This window comes from Euprymna scolopes, chromosome 8 (assembly GCF_053919585.1).
Source record: "Euprymna scolopes isolate OS-2025 chromosome 8, ASM5391958v1, whole genome shotgun sequence".
In the NCBI taxonomy this organism is placed as follows: domain Eukaryota; kingdom Metazoa; phylum Mollusca; class Cephalopoda; order Sepiida; family Sepiolidae; genus Euprymna; species Euprymna scolopes.
The window spans coordinates 140911864-140935584 of NC_136489.1; the positions used below are offsets into that span (position 1 = coordinate 140911864).

Consider the following 23721-nt stretch of genomic DNA (forward strand, 5'->3'; position numbering starts at 1 on the left):
GGTGTCCCGTTCAGCTAAGTGAAGATAAGAATGCTTATGGCCGGGGGGGGGGGGCGTGCTGATACTGTGTCAAAGATTAAGACAAGCGTTTATGAGATATGTTCAGGAGACATGATATCTGTTTTAATGGCGAAAGAAAAAGATTATTTTTATAGTTGGATCTGGCGAGAATGAGTTTTAACTAACGTAATTGATTCGGACAGTCTCGAGAATTGGGTTCCAAAATGTCTGCTCGGAGTCGGGGACCCGTGGTGTTTTAACTCAGAGACCACCAAGCTAGTTTGACAGATATGTTCACAAAACAATAGAGAAAGGGAAAAGAATAAGAGAATAGAGGGATAGAGGGAGAAGTTCACAAGAGAAGAAGGAGGGGGGAACGGAAGATGGTGGAGAAAAGGAAGGAAGATGCTTTTGATATAAACAACGATCGCCTACTCGAAAAAGATATAGAAGGGTTTTGGCAGTCTTTGGTCAGCGAGCGAAGCGTACACATCGGCTCTCGCCCCGCCTGGGAGTGAGAGGGGCAGAAATCTCTAGACTAACTTGAAAAGATCTTGTTCTTAGCTAGAGAATTAACCTGAAATCTCAAGTATACAACCTGCATCACGAAGCGCGGATAACGAAAACACGACGTTAAACAAATGTAGAATGATTGCAAATAATTATTTTATTTGGTTTAAACGAAAATGACCTCAGAGTTTTTTCTTTGTTTTTCGATTGCCGGCATAAGTGAAGATGCAGTTTATTTCAGGTATGCCCTGACGCCAGACGACGAAGACACAGACACAAAACCAAAGTGACGGCCGAAGAGGACAATGTTGCCACACGGACTTGGGGTCATGCACGTTTAACGTGCCTTGAGCAGCGGAGGTATGTTTTCCAGGGACCAGTGCGAGTCTGGTCACGCTGGAGGGGTCCACCACTAGACGACGCAGGCCCGGGACATCGTTCCCGTTACAACGTGATGTACGTGACGCGTACGTTACAACGTGGTGCCGATGACTTAGGACGATCACATCTGGGATGTGCACGGACGAGTTACCACGGAAACAGTTTGAAGCGTTTGGAACTCAGTTCTCTTGAAAAAAAATATATAAAGGAAATGGAAAATAGCACAGAAAAATGTTTAGAAAAAAAAAAAAAAAGAAAAAAAAATAGGAGAAAAAGAACGATTGAAAAGAAAACTTATCGAAGAGAAAAGAAAGACTGACATTGAACGTACCGAAGGGAAAAGAAAGAGTGAAATTGAACTTTGAGGGCATAAATAGCCGTCAGAATGCAGAAAAAAAATGTGCAGCGAGACAGGGAAGTGGAGATATGGAAAGAAAGGAAGCAGACGAGAAAGGTAGGGGCAGATTTTTATTGGTTCCTATTGGCTTCGCTCAGATTTTTTTTTAGGCGCTGTTGTCAGGGTGCTTTTCGTTGGTTACGTATTCTGTAAAGATTTTGTTTTTCTTAATATTGCAAAGTATTGTTGATTTTTTTTGTCACCCCCAAAGAAAAAAAGTGAAAATGAAATATGTATTTGTTTAAACGGGTTGATACGTTGTTGTATTGGGGCATTAAGAACAGTCGTGCATTAGCGGTATCAGAATTTTTGTAGGAATTTTTGACACCCCTAACACGAAACTGCGAATACAATATAAAAATCTCGGAATTTCTCTGTTAAAAGTGGGTTATTTATTTTATTTATGGATTATACTTCCAAAATAAACTATTACAGTTGTTTTAAAAGTAATAGAAATATTTTTTTTTTTTAAACAGTAATGAATTTTCCGAACTCAATATTTTTCAATTTTTAAACTCAATATTTTTCAATTTTTAAATTTTAAAAATCTATCAAAATTTTTCTATTGATTCTATTTTTACGATATTTTCAGGGTAAATGTGAAATTTTATGTTCTTTCCAATAAATCGAATATAATATTTTAGACAAACGTTTTTTTTTTTAAATTCACGACCCCCCCATCCCAATTTTTAAGTGTCTATTAAAAAGTAAATACTTAATTTAGTAACCCGATGAGTACATAATTATTTACTCACAAATTGAAGAGAAAAGGTCAATACATAATATATTCAAATTTAAAAAAAAAAAAAAACAGTGTTCTTTTAGAATTTTACCTGTAAAGTTTGAAGTTTAAAACCTTTTTTTTTAAACCACGTTATTTGTTTTTTCTTTTTTTTTTTTCTTTTTAATGGAACCTTGGTCCTTGCTCCTTTAATTGAAAAAAAAAATTAGGGCTTGAATTACATTTTTCGAGGAGTTATAAGCTTGGAAAGACAGGGGGTCGAATAATTCACGCCTCCCATTTTGTAAATGTCTAATAATAATTAATTTAGAACCCGATGAGTACATAATTATTTACTCACAAATTGAAGAGAAAAGGTCAATACATAATATATTCAAATTTAAAACAAAAAAAACATAGTGTTCTTATAGAATTTTACCTGTAAAGTCCGAAGTTTAAAACCTTTTAAAAAAAAAAACACGTTTTTTTTTTTTTTTTTTTTTTTTAATGAAATCTTGGTCCTTGCTCCTTTAATTGAAAAAAAAAATTAGGGCTTGAATTGCATTTTTCGAGGAGTTATAAGCTTGGAAAGATGGGGTGGAATTATTCACTATTTTTCACGAAATTTCTGACACCGCTAGTCGTGCATATGTTGTCACTGATATAAGAGAGAGAGAGAGAGAGAGAGAGAGAGAGAGAGAGAGAGAGAGAGAGAGAGAGAGAGAGAGAGAAACCGGCAGTCGGGCAGTACCGATGCCATTCTAATTTTGTAACGAATTGTAGCTATCGTAAGAATAATTTAAAGAAGAAGTAATGATTTACCGATTAGTTGTGAGACATTTAGACCGTTAAATAGACGGTGGGTGGGAGAATTTTATTAAAACTAAAGAAAAGAAAGAGAAAGAAAAAAAAATTATAAAAAAAAAAAACAAAAAAAAATACGAAACTTGTCTTTGTTGACAATTAATTCCATTATTGAAATTTAGTTTTAAGTGTTTAAACTGCCGTATAGGAGTAGATTTGATCCAAGTATGTAGGTATGTGCAGGCGTGTGCGTGTGTGTGCGCGTGTACGGGTGTATAGGTGTGGTTACCTAGATAGATAAATAAATAAAGAAATAAAAGGGAGGAAGAAAGAAAAAAAAAAAAAGAGACGCCATTTAGAGGCATATCAAACTGGTAGCAATAAAAACCAGACAACCCCTGATAGCGGAGGGGTCATAAAGATGAGAATAGCCACGGTTAGGCACGCTTAGAGGCCAAGGAAAAGAAAGGAAGATAAGAAACAAAAAAAAAGGGGGAAAATAAAAAAAAGAAGAGACGCTAATTAGAAACATATCAAACGGGTAGAAAAAACAAAAAAACAAAAAAAACAAAAACAAGATAGACAAGCAAACAGAGGAAGTCATAAATTATAGATGAAGGGAGAGAGGCGAACAGAATAAAACAGAATTGTAGCACCCTATTTTTATTGAATATAGTATATCCTGAATCGTTTATTTTTGAAAATCTATTCTTGCCCTAGTCAGGTATTCAAATCTTAAATTAGTCATTAAAAAAAAAAAAAAATAATAATAATTATTGTAGTTAAGAAGAAAAAAAACAACAACTTAATGATTGAGGGATGTCCTGTGTTTAAGGGTTCCTATTGGTCGCTCCGCGGCGAACTCCATTGCTCTTACGAAAAAAAAATGGGCTTTAAGACATCTTAGTACCGAAGGGAACGGGTGGTTGGAAGACGTAAACCCAGTGCATGGTTTGCAAAATTATCAAAGGATGTGGCACGAGAAAACATATTGTGAGGTTGTTGGAAAGTGTGCTGGTCGTGTGGGACGGCGTAAGTCCAGTGATGAAAAAAAAAGGGGACCTGTGATTGTCAGGTATGGTAACACGAGAAAACATATTGTGAGATTATTGGAAAATATACTGGTCGCATAAGACGGCGTAAGTCCAGTGATGGGACATGAAAAAGGACCTGTGATTGTCAGGTGTGTTATACTAGGAGAAGGTAATTACTCCGTCAATTTTATTGTTTTTTTTTCTGCCTCGTTGGAGGGCGAGGCTGAGTACCCTCCCTGGTATTCGAAGCAGTATACCAGCCGACCAGGAGCCTGGCGGAAAAGAAAATGCTTCACAAAGGGGGCATGGAGTTATTGTTCGCTGACGGCTGGGTGAGTACAGGATGCCTAGAAACGTTTGTTGTTACCAGTGAGAGTGAGAGAAGTAATAATCTAACTGATGGTAGTGTTAAATCATTTAAACTGTCGAGTAGAATATCTTAAAGAAACTAACGGTGCTGATATTGTTCTGTTTTGGAAAAGAGAAATTTAGAAATGCTCAGTCGAGAAGGATTTCTCCTTCACGGGACGGGAATTGAATATTGTTAGTGTAGCGTTGAAACAGTTGTTGCACTTGGTCTCTGACCAAAATGGCGCTGCTGGGACAAATTATGGGACTGAAGGGCAGGATTGCCTCGGTCGGGGAGGATCTCTCCTTCACTGGATGAGAATAGTGCATGTTGGGTGTGGCGTTAGGGCAGATGCTGTACCTTGTTCCGAGTGAGAGAATGCTTATGGGACAAGTGAAGGTATAAAAAAAAAAAAAAAAGCTTGGGTATCGTAGAGTTTAATGAAAGTGTAACGTTGTGTATGGTTTGGAAAACGTATTAGCTGTGGAGGAAACTTAGTCTCCTTGCACCGGGGTACTTAGGAGAAACGATATGCACCCTCCCCAGCTGGCACGCCTATGTTGTTTTATATTTGGGACCATGGGGAAGAAATTGAGATGAAAGATTTTGTTGCCGTCGGTTGGATTGATGCACTAGAAATGTACGTGTGTGTGTATCTGGTTGGTGTGCCTGGAAACTTTTGTTGATCTCGTAGGAGAAAGAATTAATTGTATTGGGAATTCTGTATTGTATTGTATTTGGGAAATTCTGGGAAAAAAAGAAAAAAAAAGAAACAGTTTAGTTGAGGACGGACTAGATTGGGAAAGGAAGGGGAGTATCAGAAAAAAAAGAAAGAAAGAAAAAATGGATATGTGGATAGGATTTGTTCAATGAGGTGTGAGAAAAGAAAAATCTGGAGAGTGTTTTTTAATTTGCAGATAGCTGAATAAGGATGTGAGGGAGTCAATGATGAAGAGACCTCCCCAGTGTTAAGTGTAGGGAGAAATCAGGTGACCGTAAACCACTGACGGCAGCGCGCCTGGGCGGGGCAGGGATACCAATGAGTGCCCTCCACCAAAACCTTGATAGGGTGCATGGGCTGCAACTATCGACAAAACCCAAGGTTGCAGCACAGTCAATCCCTAAGCCATTATTAACAAAAAAAAAAGAAATTTTCATATTTTAATAAAAACTTCAAATAGAATTCGATGTGAAATATTAGGTTGGTGCAAAAATGCTTTTTGACGTTCGTTTGAACATTAAAAAAATTACATTATTTACGCACTAACCTAATAGAAAAACAAATTAAAAAAGAATGGAAAAAAAAAAACAAATATAAAAAGTGCAAATATTTTTCTGATTGTTTTATGAATTATGAGAAAGAGAAAATGAACAAGTAGTTAAAGGGTGTATGAGCCCTCTTTTGATAGTGAACTGAGCATGGTTATCTTTCCTCAGTTGCATGCACATAGATTAAGGCATAGAGAAGGACCGAATATTGAAAAAAAAATGAAAAGGAAAGAGAAACTTTTGCATGTACATGGGTTAGTCACCTTAAAAGGACTAGTAGAAAAAAAATGAGAGTTTAACAATCGAGAAAAAAAAATATGCATGTATACAATCTCATACACCAAGATAAGCAGAACCATTAGAGCAGAACATTTTTGCATACCAACCGGACCATTGATACAGGAACATTTTTGCATGCCGAATGGACAATTTTTGTTAGTTGCTGTTAATTGACCTAGACTGTAGAATTACTAGTTTCGGATCCGGCTTCTGATGCAGGTCACGTATATGCCAATTATGGCTAATTGACAGGTGTAAGGGGAGGGCGGATGTGACGGGACACCGGACGATGCCGGGTGTCCCGTTCAGCTAGGTGAAGATAAGAATGCTTATGGCCGGGGGGGGGGGGGGGCGTGCTGATACTGTGTCAAAGATTAAGACAAGCGTTTATGAGATATGTTCGGGAGACATGATATCTGTTTTAATGGCGAAAAAAAAAAGGAGATTATTTTTATAGTTGGATCTGGCGAGAATGAGTTTTAACTAACGTAATTGATTCGGACAGTCTCGAGAATTGGGTTCCAAAATGTCTGCTCGGAGTCGGGGACCCGTGGTGTTTTAACTCAGAGACCACCAAGCTAGTTTGACAGATATGTTCACAAAACAATAGAGAAAGGGAAAAGAATAAGAGAATAGAGGGATAGAGGGAGAAGTTCACAAGAGAAGAAGGAGGGGGGAACGGAAGATGGTGGAGAAAAGGAAGGAATGATCGCCTACTCGAAAAAGATATAGAAGGGTTTTGGCAGTCTTTGGTCAGCGAGCGAAGCGTACACATCAGCTCTCGCCCCGCCTGGGGGTGAGAGGGGCAGAAATCTCTAGACTAACTTGAAAAGATCTTGTTCTTAGCTAGAGAATTAACCTGAAATCTCAAGTATACAACCTGCATCACGAAGCGCGGATAACGAAAACACGACGTTAAACAAATGTAGAATGATTGCAAATAATTATTTTATTTGGTTTAAACGAAAATGACCTCAGAGTTTTTTCTTTGTTTTTCGATTGCCGGCATAAGTGAAGATGCAGTTTATTTCAGGTATGCCCTGACGCCAGACGACGAAGACACAGACACAAAACCAAAGTGACGGCCGAAGAGGACAATGTTGCCACACGGACTTGGGGTCATGCACGTTTAACGTGCCTTGAGCAGCGGAGGTATGTTTTCCAGGGACCAGTGCGAGTCTGGTCACGCTGGAGGGGTCCACCACTAGACGACGCAGGCCCGGGACATCGTTCCCGTTACAACATGATGCACGTGACGTGTAGGTTACACTCGTATTAATTTTTGCGGGTTATCTGATTTTAAAACTATAATTTTAGGAGAAAAATACTGCTTAAAAACCAGTACCACCTAAAAATAAAAGAAATAAAAATTTGCTACTAATTTTCTGCAAAGTATTTTTATTAAGTAGAAAAACCTGAAAATTTATGCGGTTATGTTTTATAAAGAATGTGTTAGAATAAAATTGTATGGGTTAATTATTATTTTTTTTTAATATAAAACTGGAGTATTACCATATTTTAATAAAAACTTCAAATAGAATTCGATGTGAAATATTAGGTTGGTGCAAAAATGCTTTTTGACGTTCGTTTGAACATTAAAAAAATTACATTATTTACGCACTAACCTAATAGAAAAACAAATTAAAAAAAGATAAAACAAATATGTTTAAATTCACTGCAGACACTTGAAATATAATAATATATATTTTAAACAAGTCTTTTTCGTTTCTCTTTTCAAAATAATTATGCCTAAAAATCATGTTTTCAAATTAAATAATAAACAAACGTTAATTTTCAATATCAATAACGAGCGTGTGTTTACAACGGTGAAATCTAAAATGTTCCCACCCGAAAATGTTCCTGAAATGAAAAACCAAACTTTGGTCGCTATTATTTAAAAAACATAATTTTGCCTTTACACTTAATATTTATTTTATTAATTCATTATCCTCACTTATTTTATTTAAAAATGTAGTTTAAAACATATTCTAAATAATGATTCCATTTTTTTAATGGTACAAATTGTTTTTATGATGGGACGTTTTTGACAATTCACTGAAAAACCTTAATAGCTGCAATTTTTCAACTTTTAAAGTCATTTCCTCAAGCAAAGATAACGATTTTGAAAAAAATATTTCGTGTAGGTCTTTTCTATGTCAAGCCCCAACTATCATCACCATTGCATCACTGGGGTTCCAAAATCGACCTGCTCTATTCTCCATAGGCTTTGGTCCATTGTTGGTCCGATTCCTCTGAAGACATCACATGATTTTGAACTTGGCAGAATACATGGAGAGGGTTGGGTTGCCATTACCTTCCCCAGTGCAGTGGCATCTGATTTTCCTGTTTGCACTTATCCGTTGTCCTTAGATCATCCGCACAGCTGCAGTTGAATAACGTAACTGTTAATACCATAAAACCGTTAATCTGTTAGAGATTCATCCTCCTCCATGGCCATCCAACGTCCTGCTGCTGACGTCATCAGAGTCACCTTCTCCTGGATGAATACCTGAACTAATACAAGGGATGCATCTCTCCCAGTGAATTAATGTGCCTCCATATACCAAGCAGAAAATTTCTGATGACTTAGCGAGGTACATACAGTCTTCTCAAATGGTCACCCACCTGGTATTGGCCAGGCTCATCATTGCTTAACTTCAGTGATTTATTGGGAACTAGTGTGTCAACGTCATATATATATATATATATATATATATATATAAGTAGGTTGTCGTTTGCTTGAAGCATTGTTGAAGAAAATTATAAGGTAAAATTAAAGCCAAGAACAATGCGAGATTTTTTTTTTTTTTTTTTTATATAGAGTAAAACTCTAAACAACAGTAATTTTTTTTTTTTTTCTGTTGTTTCCAATGGTGTTATAGATCTCAATATATTTCAGACTTATTAGTCCTTTTTCAAGAGAAGACAGCGGAAGAGTGTTCTTCATGAGTGCATTGTTCTTGGCTTTAATTTTACCTTATAATTTTCTTCAACAATGCTTCAAGCAAACGACAACCTACTTATACCCATCAGTCTCGGCCAGACAAAGTTTGCACTCATGAAGAACACTCTTCTGCTGTCTTCTCTTGAAAAAGGACTAATAAGTCTGAAATATATTGAGATCTATAACACCATTGGATACAACAGAAAAAAAAAAAAATTACTGTTGTTTAGAGTTTTACTCTATAAAAAAAAAAAAAAAAAATCTCGCATTGTTCTTGGCTTTTATTTTACCTTATAATATATATATATATATATATATGTAAAATTATGTTTATTACTAACTGATAATCTAAAACTACTGAGCCTTGATATTTTGCAATTGCATTTTTATCTAATCCAGGCATGATTTTAAGATGAAAAAATATTACAATATTAAAAAACTGTTTTTCAAAATCGTTTCTTCTTGGCAAAAGTTGATGATTTTGAATGTGACAAAACTTTGTCATTTTTTCTTAGTGATTGTTTTAATATTTCGTTTTACACAAATATAATTTAATTTCATGTATTTACTACGAATAATATAGTTTATTTTCATATATTTACTATCAAATAATAATAATAAAAAAAATTCCTATGTCTCGAAAAATGCAGAAAAACATTGATTGTAACTTTAATAGTCACATACGTAAAAAATTTTTGAAATTTTTTTTTAAATTCTGCAATAGATGTATCAGAATTTTTGACACCCCTAACACAAAACTGCCAATAAAATATAAAAAAACTCGTAATTTCTCTTTTTAAAGTGGGTTGTTTATTTTCTTTATGGAATATACTTCCAAAATAAACTATTAAAGTTGTTTAAAAAATAATAGAAATATTATTTTTTAAAAACACTGTTTACAAAGTGCCGGCACGCCTTCATGCAGCCATTTTTTTACGCAATGAAATCAATTGAATTTTACGAGTTAAATATTTTTCAATTTTTAAACTTAAAAAATCTATCAAAATTTTTCTATTGGTTCAATCTTTACGATATTTTCAGGGCCAATGTGAAATTTTATGCTCTTTCCAATACACCAAATATAATACTTTAGATAAACGTTTTTTTATTTTTTTAATTCACCCCCCCCTCCCATTTTGAAATGTCTATTAGAATTTAAATAATTTACTCAGCAAAGTTTTATATATCACAAATTGAAGATCAATAAATAAAATAATCTAATTTAAAACAAAAAAGAGCTTTTTGAAATTTACCTGTAAAGTCCAAAGTGTAAAATTTTTTTTTTAGAACCATGTTAATTTTTTTTTTTTTGAAGTGGAAGCTTATGTTATGTTTAGATTGTCAAGTAAATATTGGACGCTGACAACAAGTTTTTCTTTTTCATTCAATCTTTTCTTTTTTTAGATATTAAAAAAAAAAATAACTCAATAAAGATGAATTAAAACATTTAAATAAAAAATTCATGTATTTCTTTAAGAGAATAAAAAAATAGAAATTTGGTAGAGCAAAATTTTTGTAATCAGCCAAAATCCATGAATGAAATGTTCATATTTTTCAAATACTGCAAATATTGCACATACTGACCACTTATATACATAAACATTCATTTATTTTATTTAATTTAAAATTAAATGTTTGTTTATTCATATAGTTACTATCGAGATTACTAACGTGTTGTTTTTACGGTTTTGAAATAATTATTTTTGTCCCTTTGCTGCTTCAGTATATAATAAGTCGACAATCGACGAACTTCCGGTTTCGCTAATGGTGGATAGTAAGCCCCCCCCCCAAAAAAAAAACGTTTTCCGGGACACTTTGTTTTAAAATCCTTTTATTAAAAAATACATGGAACATAATATATAAAAATGGACAAATTCTTACACGCAAAGCATAGCTTAGTAATTTTGAATCAACGCTCTGATCCCCATCTGGCATCAATTGTGATGGATGGCTCTCATCTGGGTGAGGCCCCGTGTTTTGACAAGCTTCTGGGTGTGACCTTTACTCCTGATCTGAAATGGAACACGTACATCAAGTCTGTTGCCAAGGTCGCTGGAAAGATGGTGGGATCCTTCTACCGCTCCAGAAGATATCTCACTACTGATGCAATTCTCTATCTATATAAAAGCCAAGTACATCCAAGGATGGAATACGGTTGCCATATCTGGGCAGGAGCTGCTAAAAACAGCCTATCCTGCCTTGACAGAGTACAAAATAGACTTCGTGGCTTAGTGGGGGATGCCCTTTTCTCTACCCTGCAACCTTTCTCCCACAGAAGAAACGTTGCGAGCCTATCCTTGTTTTATCGTTATTTCCATGGCAGGTGCTCGTCTGAACTCCAATCTCTGGTCCCCCCTCGCCAATCTTTCACGAAAAACACCCGTCTAGCTGAATCCACTGTGAAAAATTTCCCCCACTCTATATCTGTGCCTAAATCAAAACACGGATTCCATGAACAAAGCTTCTTTCTTAGAACTGCACGCCTATGGAACTCTGTTCCGTCTGCCTGCTTCCCTCCGGACTACAACTTGGATGTCTTCAAGTCCAACGTTAACAAATTCCTAATGAACCGCCCCCTTAAGTAAACACTTCATCAAATCTCCACACTAACGTAATGTACTTGCAATAACCCTTATCCCTGAGTGGCTTCCGGGCCTTGATAAGCGGTGATCACTGTGTAACCCCCCCCCCCAAAAAAAAACGGTAAGCATAGCTTAGTAATTTTGAACAGGTAAGTGATTTTTTTGGCAGTTACATATATTTATTAGATTTCGATGAAGTTAAATTTGTTGATTTTCGTGAAATCTTTTTTAAAAACTGATGTAAAAAAAAAAAAAAAAAATATTGCATATTTTTCGATTAAACATTTTATGATTAAAAGATTTGGTCTTTGCTCATTTTATTGAAATAAAAATTAGGGTTTGAAATTACATTTTCATATTGTTATAAGGTTGTAGACATGGAGAGTCTATTTAATCAAATGTTTGCAATGGCGACTTGCCCAAAAATTCTGATACACCTAATGCTGCAATACAACCATGTAAGAAGCATAAACGAATAGTGATTATTGATCACTGGACTTATCGGTATATTATATATTTTTTTTACCAATTTCATATTTGCGTGGTCAGTATATATATATATATATATATATATAAATAAAATGAACTCATTTTTTCCCCTCTGAGTTTGACCTTAATAGGATTAAAAATCAAGACATTGCATGCAAATGTAATATGCAGCACAATATCTCTGGACCTATTACCTATCCACTTCCTCAATAATCTTAGATCCCTATATTTTTTCTGCTAAGAGTTTACAGCCCAAATCGATTAAAATCAATGAAAATGGTAAAATCTTTTCTCTCTATTGCATTCATACTTCCCCTGCGACCACTAAACACCGTTGTGGATACGTCCACAGGGAAATTTACGAGGAAACACCGGTTTGAGTTCGTAGTTACTTAAAAAAATGAAATGGCATTTTACCGTTGGATGAAACACAACTTTCTATTTCATCTATTCTATGTGTTACTTATGCCATTTCTTTTTTTCTTTTTTTTTTTTTCCTTTTTTCACCCATTTTTTTTTTCCTTTTTTAAGGGGGGGGGCTGCGAGTCGAAGGGTTACTTAAATGAAACGAACTAACCTTGGATTGCAGGTTTTACAACAAACTATAACAGTCAGCCGCGAGCGTTCTTCACATTTTCAAACGATTACTCAATTTATATATTTTATTTACTGTATTTTTCCTTCTATTATGTTTGCAGTGATTTTTCACCTGATACTAGGGGGGGGGGAGCTGACTTCTTATTTTCGGATTAATTACTTATTCATTATTTATTTCTATACATTGAATTTCTGGGAGTTTCATAAGCCGAATTACTATTAAGCTATCAATATGGAATCAGATCAATTCCAATTGGTACAAAGCCACAACAAAGAAAACAATACAAAAAAGAAAAGAAAACAAAACACATAACAAACCGTTGTACTTCCACCTAACAATTCTATGGTTAAAAAATACTTTTCTTACAGAAAACAAACCAACAATAAAAAAAATTATGACTAAAATCTATTAAACATATTTTCATTATACACGGTCAGTTTTCTGGTTTTATTTATTTTCTTTTCCTTATTTGTATTTTTTCCTGGTTGTTTTGTTTCTTGGAGTTTATTGCAGAATAAACTGACAAAAAAAGAAAAAAAAAATTAAATAAAATAAACATATTTGCATTTTACACAGTAAGTTTTTTTTTTTTTTTTTTCATTTGTATTCTTTCCAATTCGTTTTGTTTGTTTCTTTTGTTTCATTTTTTCCGGTAGTCTGTGGCTGACACTGATCATTGCCGGTCTCGCCCGATCAATGCTTGACGGGAATTCGGGTCAAATTATGCAGGACTACCTTCATTTTTTTTTTTACATTTTGTCTTGGGCCCTTTCAATTTTATGCGCATAAAACACACAGATAAAAATAACATTATACATATTTGGGTCCTTTTGCTTGCCAGGGGGGGGGGCAAATAAAGTTTCATTTCTTCGCCAGATTGGACACTAACAACAAATTCAATCTAATTCATTATCGGTTTATTTCGTTTACAAAATAAAGTCCGCTGTTTGCATTTACAGAATATTTACTCCCGTCATATATTAGCTAAACCAGGGGAGGGGGGACATCTATAAATATAAAAGCAAAACTGTGTGTGTGTGTGTGTGTTCGCTTCTTCTTGTGTATGTCCACGAATGATTTGGCTTGCAACGCAAAAATAGGACAGACTTCCTCGAACCTGTTCATTGTGCTTCATAAACCTTCATATAACACCCTTATCAGTTCCTCTCCCTTGTGGCACAGATGGTTAGGTGACTGGCTTTTTTTCCCTTTCGTTTCCACCTTTGCGCCAAGGCTTCGGGGTTCAATCCGACCTTCCGACCAAAACATTTTCTTTTTATTTTACACCTCTTTTTAACATACACACCTCCAAACACCCGGGCTATGCCGGGTACACCCCCTCCCCCACGCTAGTATATATATATTTTAAACATTAAATTAACAAATATATTCATTCATACTTACAACATAAAAAATAAATTATATTTTAAAAATTAATTTTTAATGCTGCAATACAACCAAATAGCAGTTATTACCGGTGTATTTTTTAGTTCAAAGTTTACTCTCTCTCACACACACTGTTCCGATTTACCCCCCCCCCCCTTCCCATGAAGTGCAGACTTAGACGCAAGTTTGATTTTTAATGTGTGGAAAATCCAGTTTCAAAAAAAGGGGTACTCTCGATAGGAACAAAAATTTAAATTGCCTCAGTTAAGAAAGATTTCTCCTCTACTGATCAAGGACAAAATGGTGAAGTGTAATTCGCCCTCTATTTCTCTCCCTCTTTCTCTCTCCATTACCCTCTCCATCTTTTTTTGAGCCCCTTTCCCTCTCTCACTTCCTCTGTATCTCTCCTCCTCTATTTTTTCTCTCCCTTTCTGTCTCTCCCCCTCTCTCTCAATCTATCTCTTTATATCCCTCTCTTTCCCTATTTCCCTCTCCTTTTCTATCTTCCTCTCTATCTTGCTCTAATCCATCATCCTATTTTAGTCTCCTAAGATATTGTCAAAATATGGATAAATCCTGTTTTAGTCACTTAAATTGTAGCAACCCCCCCTAATGAACTATACTCTCTGGCGGATCAATGCTTCCCGGTAAGTTCTTCGGCCATAGACTGGCCAATCGACAGGCAGGGCGCATTGATCCTACTGTCCCCAAAAAGAGTGCAGGGGACATCCAACAGTCAGCACAGAGCCGCGGGCAAAGACACACCTTCCTCTCCTCCTCACCCAGCACCGACAGTCCGACTTGGACCTGACTCAATAACTTCGAGCTCCACCACTATTATCCCGTTGAATAAATACTTGCAAATGTTTAATGTTAATAGGAGTTTGTCGTTTTTATCGAGGGTTTTAAAAGATAAATAATTAGTTGGGGTACAACTACCCCACTAAAAAATTACTTATAGTGATAATAGAAAGTTATTTGAAAATTACTGCTAATTAAACTAGCACCAGGAGAAACTGGTAAAACCTTTATAACTAAATTGATTTTCGCAGCCATTCAAAATAACTTAGCCTTAGCTCTTGCTTCATGCGGAATAGCTTCAACCTTACTACCAGGTAGAATTCAATTTCTCAAAACTCTCATGTTCAATATCTCCAAAATATTTAGCATGGGAAAAATATTGCAAAAATTTAAACTTATTGTATGGGATGAATGCACAACGGCACACAAAAAAATCACTTGAGGTTTCTGATTGATCTTTGCAAGATTTGCATGGCAATCTCAGACCTTGCAGGGTTTTCAGACAAATGTTACCTATAATTCTTCAACACCAGCAGATAAAATAAATGCTCTGCTTTACATATGTACGTGTGTTTTTGACCGTTTTTAGAAATTTACTTTAAAACTAGGCAGATCTTTATCTTTCAAATCTGTCACTTGCATGTTTTCCTTGGCCTTCTCATGCCACTTCAAGTTTTATATTTAAGCCAAGCACTCTCTTGCATTATTTCAATCCGAACAAATACATATCTTCTATATTGTTCAGATTTAATTTTTGTTTTGTGTTATCAGATCTAAGCATGTTTTTAAGACTTACATTACACATCCATTTTTGTCATATCATTTCTTTCCAAGCATCACATATCCTCAATTCTAACTGATCAGGTTTTAGTAGTAACGAACCTATGTAAAGATTATACAAATTATAACCTTAACACACATTAATATCACATTAAAACCGTTACATTTTTAGTGATTTTTTTCTTCAGTGTAAGTGTAATTTGAAAAAAAACAAAAAAAAAAACAAAACAAAAAACAAACAAAAAAACATCATGTCATGAGGAAAAAAAAAACCAAAACCAAAAAAAAACACTGCTTTTATGCCTGATAATGACATTGTTGAAACTAAGTTGATTTGAAACAAATATTTATTACTTTTTGGTTTGTTTACATATAAAAGCAATTCACCGGATATTGTATGGATTAATCAAAATTAAATAGTATGTTATTTTCAATTTTCTTTTTAATTTTATTATTAGCTTTGAGTACTTTTATTTCAAATATTTTACGAATAAGTCCAATAACTGCTTGAACCTTAGAATTTTCAACATTTCATTAATGAACTTTTCACAAGGTTGCAATCTTTATCCATAAAATGTGAACATCTTATGAACAACCTGGTATTTAAAGACATTTCAAAAGAAAATATGGATGAAATTTCTGCAGAACTTTCATTATACTTCCGTTAGGTTTTGACACATGAATTTTGTATTTAAAATTCACAAACAATTATAAAATATATTTCATATTTCATATAATAGAAATTAGGATATTTAATATATAAAAAAAATTATGGAAAATCAATTTCATGAAAGTACAATATAAAACACAATAATCCCTCACAAAAATAAGAGAAAAATTAAAAGAAAAAAAAGCTTACAGAATTAAAGTAATAGTGACATTTGCTTAGTTTGAAGTTAATATTCATTCAAACAACACTTAATAGAGTTTAGTGAGCATGACTAGTAACTGATCAAAACGCATGAAAGTTGTCTTGCTAAATTGCTTAATACTTTGGATGGGGAAAATCTATAATCACCTACTTTTTATAGTGATGAGGTTGTGACATTAAAAAGCCAAGCTGAAATAAAATACCCCTCCCCGCTCTCTAAACAACTAAACATGTAAAGTGAATATTTAGTATAGTAAAGTGAACTATACAGATAAATGATTATCACACTTTAAAAACTAAACTGCAAATAATTGTGCGAAATTTAGAAACATGCTCATAGAACAATGTCAAGCGTGCTTATATAAACATATGAAAGTGTCGTCTGCAGCAAAATTAAAAAATTTGAAAGTAGCATTAAATAGTCATGCAAGGCAAAAGTGTAAGATTAATGCAAATTTTTTTTTTTTACAGCGCTTTAAACAAAATGACCTTATTTCATGCACTAAAAGCATGCAACTACAGCACCATTACCCTGTGTGACATATCACACATATGAAAGAGACAAAACAAAATGTTCAGAAAGTTGTGAGAGCTTATTCGTGCTGTTTAAGTACAGTTCATTTTCAAGTACCTGGTGTTCCTGTACTGGTGGTAGGGTATCCTGAATTAGCTGCTGCGGCTGCTGCTGCCACTGCTGTTGCAGAATCAGGGTACCAAATAACTACACCTGTGCATGGAACGGAAGACAATATTTACAATTAATGGACTCTACCACTGCCCCATGCAGTTTGGAATGATGAACTCACTGCAAGCAGCAAATAAGCATTTTTACCTCAGAAACAGATTTGATGGGTGTGACAGAAATACAGGTGTAGACCAACAGATAGAACCTCAGCATCTATTTTTTTATTAATATCTCTAAATTTTACTTTTTTTTGTAGTTAAGAGTGCAATACAAAACTGTACATACATCAATTTTATGAAATAAAGAAAACAGTTATGCTGTCAAGTAATTAAAATGTACTTATATGACAGTATCATCACTTTGATGTGGCATAGTTTTACAGACTTCAGCAGTAAGGAAAAACTTAAAACACATGAGGTTAGAATTCAACAAGTTATAACTAACATAAATCCAAATTTTCTGGGCCTGACATGATAAATGATGCCACTAATAAAAAAGAAAAAGAAAAAAAAATCATATAAATTTTATAAAGTACTAGCCTTCAAATGAAATTTGAGCTTTACCAGATTAGTGTACAAATTACAGTTATTTAAGTGAAGTGACTGTTGCAAATTTTCAAAATAAAATAATCTTCATTTTCTGATTGGAAAAAATAGTGTTTAAGCAAAGCAATGACTCTGTAAGTGATATTCCAAATCTGCTCCATAGCAAAACAATAGTTAAGTGGTCTATATGCTGACGTTGAACATGTTAGGTTATTTTATGCCAAGCAGATTTGATTGGATATTATAGTTTTATGACTTTTGCATGTTGGCGATAACATTTTATGAGAATTTTTTATTTTATTTAAATCTTGGACTACATTTCAGTTTATTTAAGAAATCTTCTTGATTTAGGTTGATCCTGTAATTAATTCATGTTCTGCTTGGTAAAAATTTTCAGGTTAAATCTATACATTTGTGTAACTGTATATTGTTCATCAAATGTATAGCACATAGATAAATCTTTATTTTTGAAGATCTGTTGGTAATAAGTCAGAAACAGGCTAGTACTAATTTCTCTTATTTCCCTATATTTTGCCATTCTTTGATGTCTGGTTGATTAATTTGTATGTTTAATCCATTTGCCAGTATAAGCTTTTTGATAGTTGGCCTAAGATGGATATATTTGATGAATTTATCTTTAGTGTTTGTTTTGTTTGTCTGCATTTTAATTACCATAGATGTTATTATGGCCCAGTAATAGTAGGCTTTGTTTTTTGACATGTATTGGATCCTTAGTATAGTATTTTAGTGGTGAGTGAGTATATATATGTATTTATTTTTTAAATTTATTACGGAGATATAATCTTACAAGTAAATTTAGTATTTTTGTTATCTCATTAATCAGATTGAAAGCTGTGTATATAAACACATTATCTGATAGTCAATTTATGATTTTTTTTTTTTATTGCAGCACATCCAACTTTTTATTTTCATCCTTCCATGTAAATTTGAATGTAGTTTATGTCAAGCAAGGTTTTTTGTTTTTGTTTTTTTTGGGTGTCTTGATATTATTTTTGATGATTGATTCACAATGGCAGTATTTTTGAAATAATGAAATTGTGTATTTAAATTTCTAAAATGATTTCCTTTATTTGTTGGCGGAATGATTTTATAGCATTTTCCTTTCAGTCAAAGAACGCTATATATGGAGTACAAAGTATGTATTGGAGTTGAGAAACGAGATAATATTATAAACTCTATTACTTTTTCAGATCTAGGGACATTTCATTATCATTTTTCATTTATCACTGTATGTGGATTTTCTGCTTTTGGATACATTTTTGGAGTTGTGATCTATGAAGTTTATACATTTGGATCTATAACATTAAACAGTCATTCATAAAATGGGAGCAGTTCATTTCTGTGTCAATGTTTATATCAATATTTATTTCTATGCTAAATAATAGGACTGAGAATATACTTCCTTCTGAAATTCCTATTTTCATTAAAACAGAATATCATCAGAATGTGAAAAATTTTATGCTCATGTACAAAGAAACAAATGGCTTAATAACCAAGTCATTGTGATCAGAAATGCAGACTTGAAAATTATTATCAACCTCTCCTCTCAAAGCTCAAGCCTAAAAGTCACAGCCTAGAGACATGCACAGATGAGTGCAAAAACTATGAACATGAACATGACTGTGACAGCCATGTTCATAGTTTTTGCACTCATGAACTGCCTCTTAAACTATAATGCTATTTCTGCATAACATCGATCCTGTTTAACATATCATGAAGGAGTGAGCCACAAAGCCCATGGATGAAGCTAGCTAAACAGGCCACCTGACTCTTAATCATTGGCTACTCCTTGAAATGTTCTAGTCATACAACATTCAGCTTTTGAAGATACAATCGAACGGATCCTTCATGTCTAAATTGTTTTTCAATAGAGGTCAGTGTGTAAAGTGGTCAGTGTGTAAAGAGGTCAGTGTGTAAAGTCCAGAATTCAGTTCTGTTTTTCCTGGATGTCAAGGATTTGCCAGATGAATTGACTCAAAACCACTACTCTTTGCAGATGATGAAAATCTGGTATCACCTAGAAGCCACTATGATCAATTTCAAGATAACAGAATCTCTTGCTGGTCTTTAAGATGGGATTCTCTCTGAATTTTGAGAAATGCAGTCATCTCCACCTACTCTACATCCCTGATAATCAATTTTCCACCTCAACCACTTCACATCATAGTGTGACCCAATCACTTGTGGTGGTTGGATTTTACATTAATAGTGGTTATACTAGAGCTAAGTTAGAAATTTTTATTATGTGACAATAGTTGATTGCTTTGCTGAATATTATTTGGTCGATGATGTAATCAAACCGAGGAAAAGTAGTTTCAGTTAGTGAATTTGGGATTGATATTTAATAATATTGTTTTGTAAAGAAAACTGATTTTGAGAGAATAGGATACAGAGTATTTTGAGTAAGTTTGGGAATCAGTATCTGACCCTGAGATCAACTCCCAAGGACAGTCGGGTTGGGAAGAAATTCAACGGAAATTTACTTTGATACATGATTATGCATGTAGCCTATCAGATAGGAAGGGAATATGTTGTAAAGTCCCTGATTGACTTTACAACATATTCCTTTAGAGTGTGGGTGGGGAATAAAGTGTCCCCTGATCCAAACTAGCCAGTTTGGATCAGGGGACGCTTCATTCCCCACCCACACTCTAGACACAAGACTCTAGACTCTTATGCACAAGCAATTTTTTGCCAGTTGAGTACAGTGGAATCGAGGAGAATGTGGCTTAGGCTGCACCTGTCTCCCTGGATCGGTGGATTTTTCTTGTTGTTGAAGCAGAATAATCAGAATCCCTCGTCAAACTCTGTCCTCGTGTAAATGATCAGAGTCAGACTGTCATGTTGTAAGAATTGTTCTGGGTGACCAGATTAAATATTGAACTTTTTTGGGCGTTCCATGATCGGAAGGCCTAAAACAAACTCATATACTGATGTACATCCCCAAGTGGATGTCAGGTTATATTTGGTACCATTGGACCATGATTCGACTTCGATAACAGGGGGAGTTAATTTTTCTTTTGACTTGGTTCTTTTACTTTTGTTGATTAGTGTGGGGGGATGGGGCGATTGAAAGTTGAGAGAAGGGAGAGAGAGAGAGAGTTGTAGAGGGAAGAGAGTGAGGGGTAATTGATACCTTTAAACTGTCAAATAACACAAGTCATAGTTTAAAGAAAGAATTTTTTGTTTTTGTAATTACCACTTGTATTATCAAGTTATATTTTAAAGTGAAAAATAATCGATGCCTTTAAACTGCCAAATGTCAGGAGTCATGTTTTAAAGTCGCCGAGTTAGCAGAACAAATTTTGGCTTCAGTCATTAAATCCTCCCCAGAAAGCTCTATTAGCAGATGTGCTTGGAGAAGCATTTGTGGACCAAGACATTAGGGTAGATGTCCTAAAGGGCAGTCTGCTGAAATTGCAGGAGACCCTTGATTTTGACTTGGCCAGGAGAATGTTGTAGAAGGTTGCCAACGTCCTAAACAGTCCCAAATGAGAATAGTCAGTAAAATTCTGCTTGACACTATGTCAAAACCGGAAGAAAACTGGGAGGAAAAACCTTGGTACCTGGAACTGATCAATCTGAAATGGGGTTACTTTGGCCATGAATTGAAGAGGTTGAAAATTAAAAAGCGAGATGACATAATACTCCACTATAACTTCTAATCATTTACTCTGATTACTCGGACTCTGAAAATAAGATAATGTTGTGTGTTTGATGCTAATTTGTGCTCAACAAAAACCTGAAAGTCTTTAAACTGTTTAGTTCTGATTTAAAAAAAAAAAATGTTATATATTTTGATATTATTTTGCTCTTAATGATAATTTGAAAGTCTTTAAACTGATTGCATCTGATAGGGAAAATAACAATAAACAAAAATAAAAATGCTAATAATATATTGTAGATGTGCTCTGATGCTGTATCACTCTTAACGATAAATTGAACACATTTAAACTGACAAATAGACAGTCATAAGGCCGAGAATCTTTTCAAAAAGGAAAAATGAGATGATAATTTGCATTGAAAGCAATTAAGTTGTTGGAAAACAACATTTGGCCCGAGACTTGTTATAGGGGAAACCAACAGTATCAATATTGTTTTGGTTCTTGCTGTCGCTGAGATAATTATAAATTAAAAAAAAACAAAAAAACAGCTAGCCAAAAATAGAAAGAAGGGGAGCAGATCCTCCATTGACCCCGTCCATCAAGTTGAGGCAACTTACGAATGGAATTATTGTCAATGATTCGCACCAGGGTAACCCAGCATTGGCCGGATCTGCAGCCAATCTGTTTTACACAAGTTTTTAATGCGGTTCCCTTGGTTCTTTAGGGAGTATTTATTGAAGGATTTTTTTTTTTAGATAAATCTATATGCTAATAATGAGGTATACGACAGGAACAGTGGTTGACGGTGAGGGGGGGCGGCGGTGAAGCTGTCGACTGAGGAGGTGTGACCAAGCAAGGGTCCCGCTGGCCATGCCGCCGGTGGCAGCGGGGGGGCATGTTGGAGTGTGAATGTTGCCGCTGTCGATTGGCCTAGTATTTAAGGTGTCTCCAATTGGCATGTATTAAATAGGAAATTAATATAAATTAACTATATATATCTCACACACAAGGTAATGGAAGAAGTAATTTTAGAATCTTTAAACTTCCATTCCTGATCTTTTTGAGGTGAGGAATGCGAGTCAAATTTTAGGTTCTTCAGGGAGAATGTAATCTGTCATTGAAGGGAGCATCTTCCATGCATGTGCAGATATGAAGCTTATCAAGCTAGCATAGCTTGGGGATCTGTGGAAAGTGAACCCCTGAGAACCACATAGTTGCCACCACATGGTTACAAATCTCCGCTTTCTTTCCCTTCTTTTTCTTCACTGTGACATCACCTCGCGCTACAGCTTTGTCACTTTGAGCTGTTGCCACTGTTGCTACATCCAAGCTACAAATCTTTATCTTAAGATTTTCAATATTTACCCACAATAACAGCTTCAAAGCATAGTTCTGTGTTCACTTGAGCAGCAAAGAAAGTGATTCTAGCATACAGCATTATCAATAGAAATGTAAATCTATCCTTACAGGAATTTTTCACCACAAAATCTGGTCACAATCTGTGCAGTCAATCGAAGTTGTATCATTGTCGTTTGTCTCAAAAGAACAAATGTAAAATTTTATATTTCTGCTTCATGGAACAGCCAGCCAAACGAGGTTATGATGATGCCTACCATATCCAAGCTTAAAGTAACTTTGAACAAACGTTCATACGGTATAGAAATGCAATATCTTTTGCCTTTTTACATAGTTTATATAGTTTGCTGCACTTTGCTATTTTTGCCAATAAAATTGATTTACTCATGTCCTTTAAGAAATGTTTCTTGCTGAATTTAGGTTTGGATTAGAAGTGGTTCATTTAAATTTGCTTTAAAACTTCTAATGTTCCATTGTAATATATTTTGAGTTGTAGTCATATGTTTATTAGTTCGAGTCAGTTTAGTCAAGACCGTCTTAAAAGACAAGATGGCCGGTGGGCAAAAATAATTTAATCTGCTGACGTCATCACGGATAGTCCATACCGGTGACACCGGTAGTCACCGGTAGGCATTCGTAACGTCTTGAAGTCAGTGTAATATTTCTTTTTTTTTATTAAAATGCCTTCACGGTGCATCGTTCCAACTTGCTGAGGAAATTATCGTAAAGGACCAAAAAGTGACAGTATTTTCATTTCCGAAAGATAAAGAATTATAATGCAGTAAAAAAAAAAAAAAGATTTTACACCATCTCCATTCAGCAAAGTAAGTTTTAACGTGCTCCCCTCCCCCTGTATTTAACACGATGTAACTATAATTTAATTCAATATTATCATCCTAAATGTTTTACCATTCAAAAGAAGAAGCTTCAAATAAATTGCTAATATTAAAAAAAATTTTTTTACAGCATACAAAACTAATGAAAATGCGAGACAACATCGACTCTTTAAAACACGATTTTTTTAAGCTGTTGACACACGTTTTAAAAATCTAACAAAAATTAATTTTCCTGAAATTTTTCAATATTTAAAAATAAATTATGCCGGCTGATAAAATTTTAAAACTTTTTTTTTAAAGCTAGAAAGATAAAATTTAAAAATACTTATTTTTATATATATATATATATGAAACTAAACTAAAAAAAAAAAGAAAACGCGCGTTCACTCGTGGTCTTAAACAGTCTTGGCCTTCGGGACAAGATGAAAGTGTAGTATCTGTTCTCCAGATGCTGCATTCTATTTCTTGTTCTCTTTCG

The 23721-nt window shown here is 34.4% G+C and overlaps 1 protein-coding gene across 7 annotated transcripts in view; it reads right to left on the reverse strand.

The window, feature by feature from the left end:
• The window catches only part of LOC145283792 (clathrin interactor 1-like), a 546043-nt gene that overhangs the window by 12384 nt on the left and 509938 nt on the right, over positions 1-23721 (reverse strand). For 4 of the 7 annotated variants that reach the window (XM_080132868.1, XM_080132872.1, XM_080132870.1 and 1 more), the window contains one exon: positions 16827-16922. The exons of the other annotated variants lie outside the window; for them this stretch is intronic. In XM_080132868.1, coding sequence (XP_079988994.1) covers positions 16827-16922 — 96 coding nt within the window. The remainder of the gene's footprint in view (positions 1-16826; positions 16923-23721) is intronic. 7 annotated transcript variants of the gene reach the window in all.